Source organism: Amphiprion ocellaris, chromosome 2 (genome assembly GCF_022539595.1).
Source record: "Amphiprion ocellaris isolate individual 3 ecotype Okinawa chromosome 2, ASM2253959v1, whole genome shotgun sequence".
In the NCBI taxonomy this organism is placed as follows: Eukaryota; Metazoa; Chordata; class Actinopteri; family Pomacentridae; genus Amphiprion; species Amphiprion ocellaris.
The window spans coordinates 21,086,271-21,104,941 of NC_072767.1; the positions used below are offsets into that span (position 1 = coordinate 21,086,271).

Sequence of the window (18,671 nt, forward strand, 5' to 3'; positions counted from 1 at the left end):
AAAGAACACAGTATGGTTGGTGTGGGTATGAACAGAACAAATCATTTAAGCAATGCCCTTTTGTTTTGTGTAAACACTGCCACTGGCTATGGATCAACTTCTGCTCTGGTTTGTTTAGGCATTTGAGAAGACGAGGAAAAATACTGCTCTAATTCTGTTGCCAAAAGAAGGGCTCAAATAAGAGCTATTTCTATTTCTCACGTGTTTTGCCTTCTAACAGACTTTGTTATTGGTTAATCCCTCTGAGGCTCCACCTCTGCACCTTCAGAGGGATCTTTGCACTCCCCATCCAATCAGGAGGTAGCAAGCACACACTACATCCCTATTATAACACCCCAGTGCACCCTTTTGGTCAACTCACTTTTTACTAAGCCACTCCAAAAGAACCTGGAAGAATCTGCCACAGTCCAGTGTCGAAAGAAGTCTACTAATAAGTCTTGCGCCATCTGTTCCTCACCGCTGGCAGCCTCCAATTTCCATGAGTCCTGTTTCAATTGCTACAGGAGTCACCAGATCAATGCCAAACCCTCCTCCACATGTGGGGGAGAGCAAGCAGGCCATTTGTGAAGGGTTTCCACTTCGTATATGTGCGCCCAGCGCAGGCAAAGGACCTGGACTTCCACCAAGTCCAAGCCCTGGACGAATCTGACAAGCATTCTGGCACACTCTCCCAGCTCATGAATAACCAGCTGGAGCAGCTGAGGTCCCACCTTCACCATCAGCAGCCTCCTCCTCAGCAGCAGCAGCAGCATCAACAGTGTCAGGCCTCAGAAGAGTGACAGAACCTGTCTGCAAAAGTCTCTGCCTGCACCTTCCTCCTGACGAGAGACCGGACACAGCAGGAGTGCAGGTCCTGTGTGAGCTTCTGTCAGATACAAGAGACATGCAAGTAGTTGTAGGTGGGGATAGAACAGCACTTGATGCCCTCTCCTCCTTCACTGCCTCCCATTCTTCTTCACGTCAACAATCTTACAAGCACTAACACAAAAAAGCTCACACGACATACAAGTACATCCTCCATCTATTCTAGCTCTCGGCTAATGCTCTGTTTATCAAGCTAGGCATTGTCATTTCTTGCAGCACATGGGTCAAGTTTCTGCAGTGGTTGGTTATCAAGATTGGCACTGCATCCTCCTTGGGAGTGTTTGCAGCAGCAATACTGGTATATGATAGCAGGAAATGTCTCATGCCTCCACCTCATAGTATGCGCCATGTGCTCTGTTGCTTTGTGGTCCATAAGGCCGATGGGGTACCAGGCTTCATTTTTAGGGGTGTTTCAGTGGAAAAATATCTGCTTAATCTTAGGCTCTCACTTCCACTTTTGTGCAGTTATATCTCAGAGACATAAATGTTCTCTGTAGCTCAATCCACAGTTTGGGTTGCATTAGGGGGATCCCCGTGCGTAGCTCTGTAACGGTAGATTTATCTTGCCCTTGCCTGGGTACGCATTGCTGAGTTTTAAAGGGAGACAGAATGGGGCTATAGTGTGTGGTTACTACTTCTTGGACAGTGAATGCAAGGAACTGTCTCAGGGTATTGAAGTGGAACTTTGAGCTGAAGGTATGAATAGTGAAACTAAACATAAAGTGTAGAAGCTAGCATATTCAACAGGCTAATAACAGCCCTCAATGAAGTTGTTGGTCAGTACTATTCCTTGTCAGATTCCAAGTTTAATCACATTTTAATTATGTGTGAAGAAAAGAAGGCAGGTTAGTTCCCAACCAGAGGTAACTATGGCGACCTCTCGTCCATACAGAAATGAATGAGAATCCACATCCTGACTGCACCTGGTTTAAACACACATGACCCCTGAAACACAAACCTCCATCACCAGCAGCCACTGTTCGGAAACAGTGGAGCATTATTTAGTCAATCGTCACTCTTTAATAAATGGTGCTGAAAACATGCTGGATCATCCACAATCAAAAGATCATGAGATCAGTCCAAAGCAAAGGAGAACTTTGAAACCTTTTATCAGACATCTATATATAATTCATTTATATATATATACTGTAATTCCAAAAGTTTGAAGAAAATGGACATTTCTTGAAAATACCGTGGTAGTTTGTTGCATTTTTCAAAGTAGTGCAGACTACTAACTATGTTTTCCCTGTCATTCAGACACTCGGGAACAGTCAAAAGACATGAAGTAATAAACACAAAGCATTTAAAAGGCTTTATTTTGTTTTGTAGTTCAGTTTAGCTACCATTTATTCACATATTGATTGCACGGATTAAGGAAATCTATATTAAAGCAACATCATCTTTATCTAAAGCTACCACACATGAAGGTCTGATTATTAGTGTGCACACTCTGTATACATCCACTGGCTATTTCGTTCTGTCCTGTTTCTTTCTATGTCTGTATTATACATGGACGAGATGCAATTAAACACAAATATATTGCAGGCGCAGACGTTCCATCTTTGATAATCGCCTCAGTTCCCCTCTGCAGCAGCCCAGCACAGGATTTTCTGAAGCAGTGGCACAAACACACCCAGCTGCACACACGACTTCAACAATCAATCCATGAGGCACTCTGAGCTCAGAAACAATTGTGGACATCAGCAGGAAAAATAATTGAATCCGAAAATAACTTCTTGCTTCCTCCTCTTCCATCCAAACATTGACGAGGGCACTTAAATTAGTACAAGTAGAAAAGAGGGGATCAAGTGGGGGGGGGGGGTGTGCTGATGACTAGGACTTACATTCTGTTAGAGACAGATTAAATAGAAATACATACAATACACAAACACACACACGTCGAGCAGCTTAAGGCTTCACAGGGGGAGAGAGTAATCAGACTTGAGGACCTCTGGGATGGCTCTGGTGACCATAACATTTAGCTGCAGTGATGCCTGAAGGGGGCACAGTGTGATGGCTTTTAAAAGAGAAGAAGGCCGGGAGGGAAGAGCACACGAGGGAAACATGTCTGCTTGTACCAGCAGGGTTACTGACGATTGACACACACCTCACCTGCTATAAAACCTGCGGTTGTGTGATGAAACTGTACTGCCACCAATAAACTTGCTGTTAACAGAAAGAAATAACAGTCGTCATCAGATCCTATGAAAAAAATATAATAAAATATATAGAGAGATGAGTTACAAATTAAAGCAAAAAACCAGCATCAATTTCCTTACAATGTCCCAGAATAATATATTCTATCATATGGTATTTTGATAAAGGTCACATCAGTTCAAAAAAGATGCTACACTACATTGAGATCTGATGACTGCTAAAGGTCATAGTACAATATTAACATCATTATCACACTCATTTAGCTATTCACTGAGCCTCTGTGTGCGCCTCAATTTATATTTCTTTGCTTATTTATTTAGCTTTGTCCTTTATTCTGACACTAGTCTACATGCACGTATGCAGTTGGACATTATCACACTGCACTCTTGTGGCTGTAATAGAAAATGCAGGTCTTCAAACGTTCAGTAATTAATCTATACAGCATATAAAGCATCCCTCTGTATATCCATATATTCATGTCCACAGACAACATTCAGTTTACTGTTATGATCTTTATATAAGTTGTCACAATCTTCTCTGAACAGAAATTATTTGTAATTTTCTTTTTTGGTGAGTCAATTTCAGTGACTTGTACTGATTTCTTATAATTCAACACTTAATAATAATTCAAGTACTTGGTCAATCAGGACTGATTGGTTGGTTTAGAGAAAGGAAATCTGACTGACATGACTGGGCAACTGGCTTCCCACCAAGACCTGGACACTTACTGATTGTGTGTGTGTGTGTGTGTGTGTGTGTGTGTGTGTGTGTGTGTGTGTGTGTGTGTGTGTGTGTGTGTGTGTGTGTGTGTGTGTGTGTGTGTGTGTGTGTGTGTGTGTGTGTGTGTGTGTGTGTGTGTGTGTGTGTGTGTGTGTGTGTGTGTGTGTGTGTGCGTGCGTTATCTAAAACTGCACACTGTTCCTGCTGCTGTGAAGGAGCGGCCAGTTTGTGTGAATGTCTGATGTAACATGAAAGATCAGTCAGTGATGCAGGGTGGTATTCTGATGTCTCGTCTGCACTCAGTGTAACTGGGCAGCAGATTGCTTACTATTGCTCAGATTTGTCTCCAATGATTAGTCGTTCAAGCGACATTTATATAATGTTCGAGTATCACTTTACTGGCTTTAAACATATAAAACTAGAGCTAAACCTTTCTATTGTATGCTTCTGTCAAGTGGTCAAGTTGCAGTTTACATCCATATCTGTCCAAATGTGTAATTGTCTTGTGAGGCCACAGTGAGCTTGACCTTCAACCTTCACCTTTCCATTAGAGGTTATTATCTGACCTCTAGAGGATATTTGACCACCAACATCTAATCAGCTCATTCTTTAGTCCAAATGGATGTTTGTGGCAGATGTAACGAAATTCCCTCCAAGTGTTTCTGATAAGTGATGTTCACAAGAATGTGATGGGAATGATGTCACGATGACCTTAATCTTTGAACACCAAAGTCGTTCTGCTTTATCTTCGAGTCCAAGAGAATCTTCATGCTAAATTTCCAGACATTCAAGCAAAATCCCATTCATGAGAATGGGAAGGACAGACAGACCAGCCAAAATTAAAAATAAAATAATGATAATGATTTTGACCTTAAGTGCCAGACATGCAGTATATTCTTCACAGACAGATTTCAATGTCAGTGCAGTTGTATCAAACAAAGGGAACTACATGGACGAAGTATTCAGATGTGTCCCTTAAGTAGAAGTACGAATAATAGCACACCAAAAACACTTGTGTTGTGAGAAAAAGTTCTGCAATGACAATATTACTCAAGTACAAGTTTGCAACTATAATGTAAAAGAGAATTAAAGGTAAAAGTACTAAATGTAGTAAATGTCCCCTTTGACTATGATATATTACATACTATTGAATACTGTTAATATATATTATATATTTATTCCGCCAAGGAACGTGGCGGAGGTATGGGACAATCTGTATATGTTTGTCCGTCTGTTCGTAACATTACTCAAAAACAGACTAACGGATTTGGAATAAATTTTCAGGTAAGATCAGAAATGACACAATGACCAAGTGATTAGATTTTGGCAGTGACACAGCTAATAGTCTTGAACCACAGATTTGTGACAGAATTCTGTATCATTGCTAGATAGCAGCACGGCGTCACTGTAACTATGACAACAAGTGAACACTACGTCAGCTGCCTGCTGACGATCACATGATTGTGATCCTACTACAAATCCACCGCTGCAGATTTATCTGGATTTATATATCGGAAATGATATAAGGAACAATTTATTAAATTATGGGGGTGTTTCCCAGTCCCATCAATTCCTGCTGCCTGTTAAATATTTTGGTCACGCGATTCAGTGTCTGTACATAACGTACACATGCGTAACACACGTCTGTGTTCAGCGCAAGGCCATTTTGTTTGTGGATACTTCTATATTAAATGGCCACATTCTATGTTGCTGTGATTTCTGATCGTCAATAAGTAATAAAAAAAAATGCTGCATTTATTTTTTAAAAATGCTGCATTTCTGACAATACCATATGGGGTAATGAACAGCCTTGGTTATATGCTGCGCTCTCTGAGTGCTTTTCTAGTTAAAAAAGCATTTGCCTGGTCACAGGTCCACTAGGCAAAAGCTTCAGTTGGACCAATGTCAACCCAGAATCTACTTGAAGAACACAGTAACAGCATCCAGATGGTTGACAGAAGTGGTCCCAGTAACCAACGCTGCTCCACTCACCTCCCTTTGACACCTGAAGGTACATGGTCATCATAAGGTTTCTCTGTGTGTACGAAGCACATGTAGACCAACAGACAACCTCTAGCATAATTACAGGAGCTACTCTGCTAACTACTGTTCTACAAACAACACAAAACCCTTTATTCTTCCAAAAACTGAGACCGTCATGAGCTAGAGCCTCCACCATGACTTGAGATAGTGTTTATTTACCAAAAACCCCAATCTGTCCATAATTTTAATCAAAGTGCTTTTGTTTCCTAAATTTGACCACAGACACGTCTCTGGAGTCCCAGTGCTGTGCTTCATGCACCAGTCATCCACCCTGACCACCTCCCTGTGACTCTGGTGCACCTCAGTCATGAAAGAATTATTCCTCTCACCATAGTCCATCCAGCAATTATGTTTGTCACCTCAGTGACTCTCAGAAAACTTCTGTGATATATAAACAGAATGTGTAGGAGACAGCAGGAGTTGTCTGGAAGTTTGCTGGACCCTTTTTGAGGCCAACCATTCGTTTTTCTCCCTGAGCTCCCTAAAGCCCTCTCACACCTCAACTGCAGCGTACAGCTGCAGAATGAATTTGGGTCAAGCACCTCCCTGATGGTTTTGTGTAATAGATAAGAATCTAAACATCTCCAGTGCCTGAAGCTGTTGCACAGTACTGTATGTGTCCTGGTAATGCTTTAGAAGTGGGGCAAAGGCACTTTAATTAAATCCGGTGCCAAATGTAAATAGTGTATTGTTATTAAAACCATATGTAGCATCAACATCAACTTCTCAAGAACTTCTAAAAGCAGCTGTGTGTTTCATTTGAAACACCAGAATAGTAAACAGTTTATGTATAGCTGAAATGCGCTGATTTATTCCTGTGAAAAAAGAAAACCAGCTCTTCCCTCTTTTTAACCATCCACTCACCACTCAGGATCCACAGGTGTGATGTCTATCCTGGGAGGAGCTCCAAATGGCAGCGAAGTTGGCCTTGTCATGATCTCATCGTCAGGTGTCCGTGACCTTTCTCCCTGTCGCCATGACAATGGCGGTAGCTGCAGGTTTCCCGAGAAACGGCGTCGGCCCCGGCGCAGGTCGACTCCCAGAGTACAGGATGGAGAAGTGAAGGATTCACTGAGGCAGCAATCTGGAGGCTCTTTGCTGTCCTGAGGAGAGAAAGAAACAGATGAGGCAGGAAATAATATTCATTTAGGTCTTCCCTTTCTTTAAAAATGAAAACTTTGTGTTTAATTACCACGTTGCAACATTTTCTACACATTACCTCACTTGTTTGCCCACTAAGTGGCGCCATTGGCTTGTTTGTGACTGAAACTTGGGTTACATACTATGTAGAGCACAAACACCCTCCATTCCAGTTGTTCATTAACATATAAAATCTCTATCCATTAAATGTAACCAGACGCTGCCTGCTCATTTCAGTAATCCCAAGCTTTAGTGTTAGGTTTATTTATACAGAGCTCTAAAAAATCCTACAAAATCCACCATCTGTACTCTAAACTTGGATTTTTGGGGCTGTCTAAAGATACAAAAAACTTTTAAGTGTTGATGAGAGTGAATGAAATATCAATTTCCATATTATGATGACTATACATTTTAACCCTGGGCTGTTTACTGTAGAACACAACAACACGAATCCCACACGATTCTAGGAATTTTTATTTCCATTATCTCTTCACTCAAACCTCCCGTGACGCGTCAAGTCTTCTGCGTTATTTATTGGCTTAATTTGTCTTGTTGGCTTGTGCTGTCTGTAGCAAACTGATTCCAGGGCATAAATAACCATGTTTATTCCTCAGCTGCACAGTCTAATTTACATGTAAGTCTGAAGGGCATGATAAATCCTGACAAGTGCAAATGAGCAAGAGACAGAGAGAGACAAACGGAACATGTGTTTCTGTTCGGTAGCGTATGTGCACAGGAATGAAAACCGTGTATGTCCAAACATAATGTAAGTAACTCCGTCACCTTCCATCTGTCTCGGACCCTTATCTGGGTTCTTAAGTCGTATGCTGTATTTGTCATACATCTCAGATGCCATTTAATAAATTACACTTGATATTATAAAGATTAAAAATGCCTCTCCTACACACACTCGAGAAGGAGCTGAAGGTTTTCTATTTAGAGCTTTCATCCACAATCACTCTTTTCCTGACTAAATCAATTAATCAGTCATCTAAATTCTTTCTTTTTCTCACCTGAGCCTCTCATAACCTTGCTGTCAAATATAAGCTGTGCTTGTTATTCTCAAATTCGATGTAGGTGGAGTCGGAAGCTAAAATAGGTGCAACTGAAAAGGCTCCTGGCAGCACAGCATCACGGGCTCAGCAACAAACTAGAGGCATGCAGGGAAATCACCTGCACCTGCAACATGTACAAGATTTTACACAGTGCCATGGTAGCACGTAATTATCCTGTAACATGGACAAATTGTGTACCATCTCGTTGGTCTTTAATGGCTGAAATGATCTAAGCCGTGGTAAAACAGCAGAGGAGATGTAAGTTATATGAAGTCACTTTCTATTCATTTTATACATTGTCTAAATGTAAATTCCTCTCACTTACGTAGCTAGTGATAAACAAATAAAAGACAGAATTTTATGCATTTTATTAAATATTGGACGACAGGCCTAATCTGCAGGAACTTAATCAGCAAATTTAAATTTTAAGTAATTTCTCCAAGTTAAAAAAAAAAAAAACTTGTTCCAGTCTCTTTCTTATTTAACAGTCCAATGAATCTCTTCAGGTTTTGGATGCTGGGTGGACAAAAGATGACATCTCAGATCTTGGACTTGGAAATTGCCGCTACTTTCTGACATCTCATAGCATATACTATATAAGTTTTATGTAATAATTGTCAGCTGTAACTCTACAGTGATGCTATTCTCTCTCAAAGAAGAACCCCCATTCCTTGTTTATGTAAATTAATGTAGAAAGTATCACAGTAAATAGCCATCATGTCAACTGTGAGGTACAGTAAGTTTTTTGTTTCTTTTTAAATTCGTGTACTATACAAGTCTAGTCAGAGTTGGCAGTAGTTCCAGGAAAAAACAAACAAACAACTGAATCATTTGAACTGATTCTCTTTCTATTTCTTTTTTGTTTTTTGAGCTTGATACCTACTGGGTCTCCAGTAGTAAGCAACCCTTCCAGTAAATACAGCCTCCCACAACAGCACTTCTTGGCGACTTGCCTTTCTCTGCCTACTCGTGGCTTTTGTGTATTACCAAACTAACTACACTGCCACTTCATTCTTCATTTACTTTTAGCTGTGTGGGTGTAGACTTTTTGTCCCTCGGGGCTTCCTGGAGCTAATGCTAATGGCAAACGAGGATACTAAAAACTTTACTCAGCTTGCATTTTTGTGGTGCCATAACACAACACATTCCCCCTCATGGCCTCCGGCTATATTCTTCCATTGCATTAAATAAAAGCTTAACCTATTGTAATTCACAGTGTCAAAGTGTTTTTCTGGGTTTTGCCTTTAGAAGTTGTTTTTGGACTTCATCCATATGCAGAAAACTTCACTCAGCTCGGTGTGATCCTTGAAATGTTTCTGAGTGCAGATGATCTTCAGGTCAGTCAGGCGCCAAAACCACTTCCTTGACTGGTCATCATATCAGTTACTTCTACTGAATCTTTGTACTTTAATTAGCACTGCAGGCTGGTGTTGTGTAGCATTGTGGGTTGTGCTGGCACTCAGATCGGTTGTCTAACATGTGTGGACTATGTTTTTGACTGTTTTTTCTCTGTGTTTAATTGCATGCTCAACAGTTTTGAGCTCAGTTCAAACCAATTTTTTATTGGATAAAAAAGGTAAGGTTCTATATATGAGATTTTGAACATTATTATAGCAGCAAACAACTATCTGTTACTGTACATATAGAGGTCTTGGAGTAAAGAAGTTACACTCAGGGGATATATATGGATCAAAAATATATGCACAGAAATGCTAACTTGGTTAAACATCCTTTGGCAATTTTCACCTCAACTAGATGTTTTTTGTAGCCATCTACAAGCTTCTGGTTGAATCTTTGACAGAATGGTAAGTTCAACTAAATCGATTGGCTTTCTGACTCAGACTTGTTTCTTCAGCACAGTCCACGGATTCTGGGTGGGGTTTAAATCCAGACTTTGGAAAGACCAGTCTAAAACCTTAATTCAAGCCCAATTTAGCCATTATATACGACGTATATGTTACGTCTATATGTTACATCCCCCAACAACAACCAAAAACAACCAAAATGCATGATAGTTTTTTTGTTTTTGTGACAGACTCATAGGTTTCAGTGATTCCGTCATAGAAAATGAAGTTGAGTTAAATGAGTCATTGGCAACTCAAGACTGTCACGACATACATGGTTTTTGCAAGTAAATGGAAACTTTTCTTCACAGCTGTATATGCCAACCATTTAAATGTAGAATGTTATGCAATGAAAGACAAAGCAGTAAAAATTGATTCATGATATTGAAATAGCTCTGCTAGCGTGCCCTCTGGAAGTATGAAAAAGAGAGAAAAGGAAATAAACAGAGAAAGTAATGCACTTGAAAGTGCTTTTCGATGCTGCTGAGAGATATTTGCCTGGAGAGCTCAAGAGTCATAAGTAAGAAGGCAGCGGCAACAATACTTTTTTATGACAGTTTTGGAAGGAGATATTGTGGTGGAAACGCAAGGGCAAAGTGAGATATAATGGTGATAAGAACTGAACCACAGAGCAGAGAGGATAAAGGAAGGAAGGAGTTTGGTGATATTAGATACAAGAAGGCTACAGAGAAAGAAAAATCACATATAACACAGAAGAAATACCAGAGCAGAAGGAAGGATGTGTACAAAAGGCAGCACAATGGTCGATCAGATCTCAGACTAGATACCGTCTTTAACACTGATACTGAGCAGAGATGCTGGCAGAGGACTGCAGTATTCTAAAACCCTGCCAATGTCTGTGTAACTCTTATGACTTTGAAGTGATTACAGCTTGTATACTGTCACCGGCTAATTTGCTTTGGATGGTTTTAATGAACCTTCATCTTGATGAAGTGCATGTTTTTTGAGTCAGTCATGACATACCGATTTGACCGTGGAGCTAATCTGAGGCCATTGTAGGAGTCGCCACTGCAGCTCATGAATCATGATCTCTTACGGGAAGATAGTTTGAGTCTGTAGAACAACATAATTACAAAAAAGTTGAATACATGAATGAGTCATTTCTTCTTTTCATCTTTTTCTTTCTTCTTTTACAAAGAAGAGGTAGTGGGATAATTGATGGACTAAGAAAAAGCGACAGGGCTATGTGTGAACTGAAAATCTGAACCAATTCAACTGGTCTGATGAGTCATGCTTGTCAAAGTTGTGACCAGGTTTTTCGATCACTTTACATTTTCAAAGAAAAGAAAGTTCCAGAAAGGCATGGATACAACAAAAGAAACTTTCTACAACTTGAGTCATCTGCCTTTTTTTTTTTCAACTTTACGCATTAATTTCTTTTCTTATACCAAATTGCATTTCACCAGCTGTCTGTAAATACATCTCAGAGTCTATGTGTTAAGTTATTAGTATCTGTAAGATTTACAAAAGTTGCTTGCACCATTAAGTTATGAAGTATCTTAGCAAGCAAAGACTTTCATGACCATGTTAGTCGGTCGCAAAGCTGCATGTGTGGTGCCATCCAATCAAAAACAATCATAATTTCATCATCAGGACTAAAGGGTGATTATTTTTACTTTAGTTTAAGTGTGTTCATACAGCAGCTGGTTGGTAGATTTTGTTAACTTGTCCACCTCTACTGAGCACCAGAGTGTTTCTCTGGGGTTTGTCTCCAACGCATCAGATAATATATTCATTTTGTATGTTGAAGTATATTTTGCTATGTTTGTAAAATTCTATTTTTATTTAACGGCACTTCAATAAAGCATCAGCTCAGATATTTGATCACAGTCCACATAGCCACTTCAAATCCAAACTGATCATATAATGGCAATGTCACCGAGCTCAGTCAGCTTTGTCACTGTGATACAAGCTGTTTAAGGTTATGGTATGTAAATCTCCACTTCTTGAACTAGTTGTTATTAAGCTGCTTCCTTTTTGCACCGTTGTTTAGCAGTTTAAGCTTTCGGGGGGGAAAAAGTGTGAACAATGTAAGCAACTGGGGGTTCACACTTGTCACTGATAAGTATGTGAAGATCTTATATGACAATACAATGCACTGCAATTTCTTTTTATTTTTTTTTTTAATTAAAGTTAAGGAGCACAGCAGTGTGGGGATCCTGTCTTTTCCTAGAAAAAATAAACTTACAAAGAGCTTGTGAAACTAGTTCCTATATTGAGAATAGTCAGAATAATTTGGCACTATGATGCCAAAAAAGAAATAAAAACTGATGCCGTTTATTAAAAAAAATAAAACTACCATAAAATAAGCTTGGAAATGGACACCATTATACTGTTCCTAATACTCTGCCTAACGTTCAAGCCTAGACATCATAACCCCCCTGTCCTTTTACAAACGTTGTATCTTGGTTAAATGATCCATAACAGACACAGGACTCCGACAGCTAAAACACCTTTCCAGAGTAAAGCCTGAGGTGCTCAGCTTTCACTCATTCCTCCCACGTACGCTACCTGCTATCCTCAGACGACCTTCATCTGCTCCGATGTGTGTGTGTGTGTGTGTGTGCGTGTGTGTGTGTGTGTGCGTGTGTGTGTGTGTGTGTGTGTGTGTGTGTGTGTGTGTCTGGGGAAGGACCAGGATGGGTCAAGCACAGAAGTCCATTAGGCCATTAGCAGCTCTACTCCTGTGGCCTCTTTGTTTTCCTGGGACCACTAAGTACTGAGAGGGTGACATGCTCATTAATCTCACGTATTGTACATACACATCATACCAATGAGAACAATGATTATTCCCCTCCATGAGCACACAGAGCAGCCGGGTCACCAGGCTCCAGCTGCTGGATGAGATTAATACAGAGACGATAATGTACCGCTGCACCTTGTCAACACTACATTTATATCAGAGCATATAATACACATCTGTCAAGGCCTTATGAGAACATCCACACCAAAAAAAAAATAAAATAAAACAGCAGTGCTGGGGACTTGTTCCAGCAGCTACCTTACATACCCTTTTGCTGTCTGTGATTTATGACTGTCCTCTACAGAAAAGCAAAAAGTATGAGGTAAAGTCACCGATGTTCAAAAGAAGAAATAAAGCACTAAGAAGCATGGTATTTTTATAAACAAAAGATCTTTGGACCCTCTCCTCTAAGCAGTGTTAGGTTCAGATCACACTTAAACAAATATACAGGTTGTCTGTGTCTATACCTCTGACCCATTAAGTGTATTGCAGTTGGACTACAGCAGAGCATATGCCATACATATGCAGCTGAAAATCACAACTTACAAAGATCTTCCATACTGTTTAGTGCTATGGTAAAGGTTTAATTAGGTTCAAGGACCTTCGTTTGGGTCATTAATCATCACAGTTGCAAGACATAACACTGACCATCAGGTTGAAATGGGAGCTCAACAGTGGTCTCCTGTCCAGTGTTTTGTTAACCCAACTGTCAACCTCAACCTCCTCCCTAAATAACTCTATAACACCTCAATTCTTCCTTTACACTCATGATTATTACAGCCACAAAAAGGATGTGTCCATTGAAAGATGTTTTAGGAACCTGCTGGAATACTAGATGCTGTCTTGCATGACCACTAGAGGCTGACTGGTCGTAAAACATAACTATGACTTGTAAAGCAAAAGTTGCTTGCACATATAACATGTGGAGTGTCAGCAAATGCTCACACAGGTTTGTTCCTCAAATGTTGTTTCAAGTTAATATGAGGAAGTTCAGGGGAGTATGAGCTGTCCAGTCTTTAGGATGTAAAAATTCTGTTCTTTTGTGTTGAACGGTTTGTAGTGTATTGATATTTGAAAGTTGCTTTTTTTTTTTTTTTTTTTTTTTTAAATCTGACAACAATTATCCTCCAACACATACCATAAACAAAAATCCTGACACAAATGTCTTTTGACCAAGATACATGAGTGGGACCTTTCAAATGGAGACTTTATTGCTAAATCACCTCTAACCTACCGTCATTTGCCTTTCTATAATGTAATTTCATGGTACTTATCAACTTACAGGCAGGAGTAAACTGCAATTTGTGTTGTGCAGGGGCTCTCTGGTTTCAGTGCCATGGGTGCACATGCATGTCCACATCAGTAACAGTGACAGACAAGTATTTCTAGAAACAAAGGTCTACATTTAAATCAGAACAATTTATAGACAAAAAGTAGGCCTATTGATATTTTACATCAATATTGTTTGACAGTGTTCTTAAACTACAACAAAGTCTGATCTGTGCAGACAGCTTTCTGCTCTGAGCAACAGAGCACCTACCTGCTGATGACAGTAAAACCTTTCAGTAAGTGCACTCTCCTGTGGATCAGGATCAAATACTGGAATGGTTGAGATGGGCGACCACTTCAGAAGAGAGAATATTACTATGCATGGGCCACTCTTTTTAATAACACTAAGAGGAAATTAATTTTCTTTCAACACTGTTAAATTAACAAAGCAGTCATTATATTATTGCTAGGCAATGATAAACAGCTTGCATTTCCTAGTGATGGTGTAATTTGAGTTGCTTTGATATTGCTCAAATCACGCTAGATAGTTTCACAGTTTAACTTCCAGCTTGCTCAGTTTAGCACCTAGCCAGCTGATCTCAGATAGGCCCATGTGTTCTTAACTAGCATTTACTGAAATGCAACATGTACGTTGTTTAAGCAGACATCAGACCGATTTAAATTTTAGTTATGAAACGAGGTGAGGTGTCTGCGTCGGTTTTTGACCGTTTTTTCTCCCTCCCTCACCATCCAAGCATCAAAGCAATCTGCAGCGTCTGACTGACAGGAGAGGAGGTTGATCTGGTGTATATATGCACTCTACAGGTGTAATTAGTCCAGAGTCATTAGACCTAATGGTACGAGTGAAAATGTATTATGGTCACAGTTTGAATTCTTACAACATATAATTGACACTATACGTGACAGTTGATGCCTGTTTATATGTAAACTAATAGAATATATTTACAATAAGCCAACACTGGACAATATATTAGCCTATTTATCAGAGTGGGCCAATTTCTGGTACAATATGTGCTGTTTACATAAAAATGTCATAAAAACAGCATCAACCTTGTCTAAGTTCACTTTTCACATCTGTAAGTTGGTACATTTTTATACATCTATACCCAATACAAAATAAAATGTACTGTTGTTTGCATTTTAAAAAAGGTAATCTGATGAAAAAAAAACAGGCATCTATGTAGCACGTAAACAGAAACAAAATAACTAAACATGATTGCACAACACAGTTTAAATCTATAAATTAACCCCAGGGCTGTCAAAATTAACACACTAATGTGGATTAATCCATCAACATGATTAATCTGATTGAAAATTTTAATGCAATTAACCCATCTGCAGCACAGAATGACTCAAAATCCCTGAAAGTTGATCCGGTAGTGGCAGAACCCAGCACCTCAAAATGCAAGACACTAAACAGCACGTTGGCCGTGAGAAATGTGAAAGCTATATATAATTGAGTAATGACAACACCTATTGAAATTACAGTATGTTCAACCAATCAACTAAATTAAGCTAGCAGAATTAGCTTTTCTTCTATAATCAAAATTAATTTTGACTACCAGATCTACCCAGTCATTGCATGTGAAGATAGGAGAGGGAACTTGAAATTCTTAACTCAAAGTGAAGAGAAATTAAGTCATCAAGCAAATTTCATTAAGATGCCTCAGCTGGAATTTAGTTCTGATTCAACTAATGAAGACTTGACTCGGTGTACAAAAGAGCACAACAGCGCCTTCACCTGCCGAGGAAACTGAGGACTTTTAACGTCAGCAGAGGCATTTTATTTCTGGTTTACACTTCACTCATTGAATCCATCCTCACATTCAACATTTCATCCTGGTACAGCTCCCTCTCCACTAAACACAAAACAAAACTCTCTCGTATTGTTAAGGCCAACAAAATGTGTGGCTGTGTTTTATGGTCCTTGTGTCCCACCCCCCCACCTCTCTATCTCTACCCCTCTATCTGTATCCCTCTATCTCTACCTCTACCCCTCTATCTCTACCTCCCTACCTCTTCTGTCCCTCTCAACCCGCCCGGCCAGCAGGCAGATGGGTCCCCCCACATTAGAGCCGGGTTCTGCTCGAGGTTTTTTTCCCTGTTAAAAGGGTGTTTTCCTTGCCACTGTCGCCTTTTGGCTTGCTCTGGGGGTCAGGCATATGGGTTCTGTAAAGCGTCTCGAGACAATTTGACTGTAATTGGCGCTATATAAATAAAATTGAATTGAATTGAAAAATTGAACAAAATCATTGTTTCACCACAAACTCATGTCTCTGAACTGTATTACGGCTCTGTGATCAGGAAAGCCACCCTGATCACAGAGGACCCTCTCATTCCCTCCATCACTCCTTCCAGTTACTTCCATCAGGCAGACGTTACAAAGTCCCACTGGCCCACAAAAACATCTATAAAAAATACTTTATTCCCACTGCAATAACCACCCTGAACAAAATTAAATGAGACACTGAAAAGCACTTTTTTTTTAAAAATCGGTTGCTGTTTCTTTTTAACATTTCCTTTACACGTCTGTACTTTGCGAGCTTGTGTCTTAACTGTGCTATGATAGGTGTTGCATTTTATTTTTGGAGCCTTGTCAAAGGAGAATTTCTGCCACCGTTTGGGGCAGACAGTAAAGTTTATCTATCTAATTTGAGTCTAAATTATACATAATATTATGTTGATGCACTTGCCAGCATTATTATGTCAACCCAAACCATCAAAATAATGTTTGCAACTTTATCTAAACCAGTAAATAAATTTTATTTTTTTAACTGGTGGGAATACGTTCATTTAATTATTTTTCCGAGTTTTTTTTCATAAACTTATTTTTGCTTAAAACTTCTTAAAACTAAAACCTGAAATACTTTACCACCAAGGAGAAGCTGACATCTCTGCATTGCCAAAGAGCTAAATGGACAATAAAGAACTTATTCTTCACACAATTCCCCTCTGAAAACATGCATTTGTGACATCTGTGAGTTTTCTCTGATTACACACAAAATGTATCACGGGGCATCCTTTCCATTTCTCACTCAACTCCCTCGATGTTCTTGCCACTTTGACACCGTGGCAACCGAACAACAGGGAGGAAGTGCAGAGATGAGGTGAGAAAACAGCACCTGCTTCCCATCAGTTAAAGAGGAGATGCAGACGGAGGCAGGGGGGGATGATGGGAAGGAGTGTTGGTAAGAAACCCGAGTGAAAAACAGAGAAGGAAGTAAGTGGGAGGATAACAGCAAGAAAGGCGGGGACGGCTGGGATAAGGGCATGAGAGAAAAGACTTAGAGAGTCGAGTGAATATAGCAGGGAGAAAGCGAGGATGGGAGGGGGGAGCTGAGGAGAATGAAAGTGAGATGACTTATAGAGGGAGGAAGGGGAGCACCGGGAGAGCAACTGAAAGAGACTGATTAGTACTGTATGCAATAAGACACATTCATCTACAGCTGAGCAAAGATCCTAGCAATATGCACGTGTGTCTTGTATTCCACATACAGTACTGTGCCGTTTCTACAAACACAAACCTGTGCAGGGTGAAAAAAAACCCAAGCATGGCATATGGTTTGCGGCTAAACGTGCTTCAGGCTGGTTTAAATAGATGAATAAAGCCAACAGATGCTTGTTGATGCATGTCGATGCTCTCAGCGACAGAGTGTGTTTGTATTCTGCTGTGTTTAAGATGAATCGGGGGCAGAAAGGCAAGAAAAAGCAGGAATATGTTGTTGAGCAGCTCCAGTTTGATACACCACATTCAAACTAATACAACATGTTGGCTGAGTGACAAATATTTAATTAAACAAACAAACAAAAAAAACACAATCTGTTGACTTGTATTGTTTGTGCTGGGCTAAAAAGTAGAGCAATAAAACTAGTTTTCCTCCTGATGTTTGCGTGTGCAGAAGGCTGAACTTACACAGCGATCATCACCTGACTAAAATGATTTAGTGGTGCTTTTACTATCAGAATTAGTTCAAATATTGCAACATACTGCTATTCATTTGCTTTATTGTAATGAGATTATGCATAATTTCAATTAAGTCCAACTTGATCATATGAATCATGTACTGTCCTCTACTTTACTTCACAGTCACACAATAACATTCAATAATGCTCCTCTGATTGAATCTGTGCTGATTTCTGCTTCCTCCCGCAGCATCCTCTCAGTCACAGCCATGTTCACATGTTTATTTAGACTGTAGAGCAGTAAACTAATCATATTTATAGCTGGGCTGGATATCAAATATTATATGCCTTATACCGCAAAAAGGACAGTTATCACATTTAGATACATATTTTACTCATTCACACTCAAAAAAATGCAACCATTTTCTCAAAGACTTCAGGGAAATTTAACTTCAACTACTCTAAATGTTTGTGCAGCGATCAGACAGTTAAACTTGCAGCTGGGCTCTAACACTGAAACTCCAAGGTTAACAGAAACATTCAGGTAATTCATTTAGCGAGTTCACAGCACAGGGCAGCTGAGCGTGACAAAGCACCTGCTCACCGCTCTCTGATGTTTCTGCCTCCTCACCACTGAGCTCATCATCACCTGCTTAAATAAAGCCCTCATATCTAAGCACACTTCGCAGCATTAGTCAGCAAAGCCTGTTTCTGTTTTTGGAGCTCCTTCTTACTTTTTCAATACATGTTTCAGCAACGAGTGCTACATGCTGCAGCTATGACCTACTGAACATCTGTATATAGACTGTTAAAAGCCCTAAAAAGAATAGTTCACTTGGATCCTACACTTTTGTAAATACACAAATGCTACTGGCTGAAAAAAGTGAAATG

At 39.8% G+C, this 18,671-nt stretch overlaps 1 protein-coding gene across 1 annotated transcript in view; it reads right to left on the reverse strand.

The window, feature by feature from the left end:
* The window catches only part of pde4ba (phosphodiesterase 4B, cAMP-specific a), a 204,834-nt gene that overhangs the window by 148,902 nt on the left and 37,261 nt on the right, over positions 1-18,671 (reverse strand). Inside the window, exon 3 of the mRNA XM_055015852.1 lies at positions 6,649-6,887. Within this exon, the coding sequence (XP_054871827.1) occupies positions 6,649-6,887 (239 nt within the window). The remainder of the gene's footprint in view (positions 1-6,648; positions 6,888-18,671) is intronic.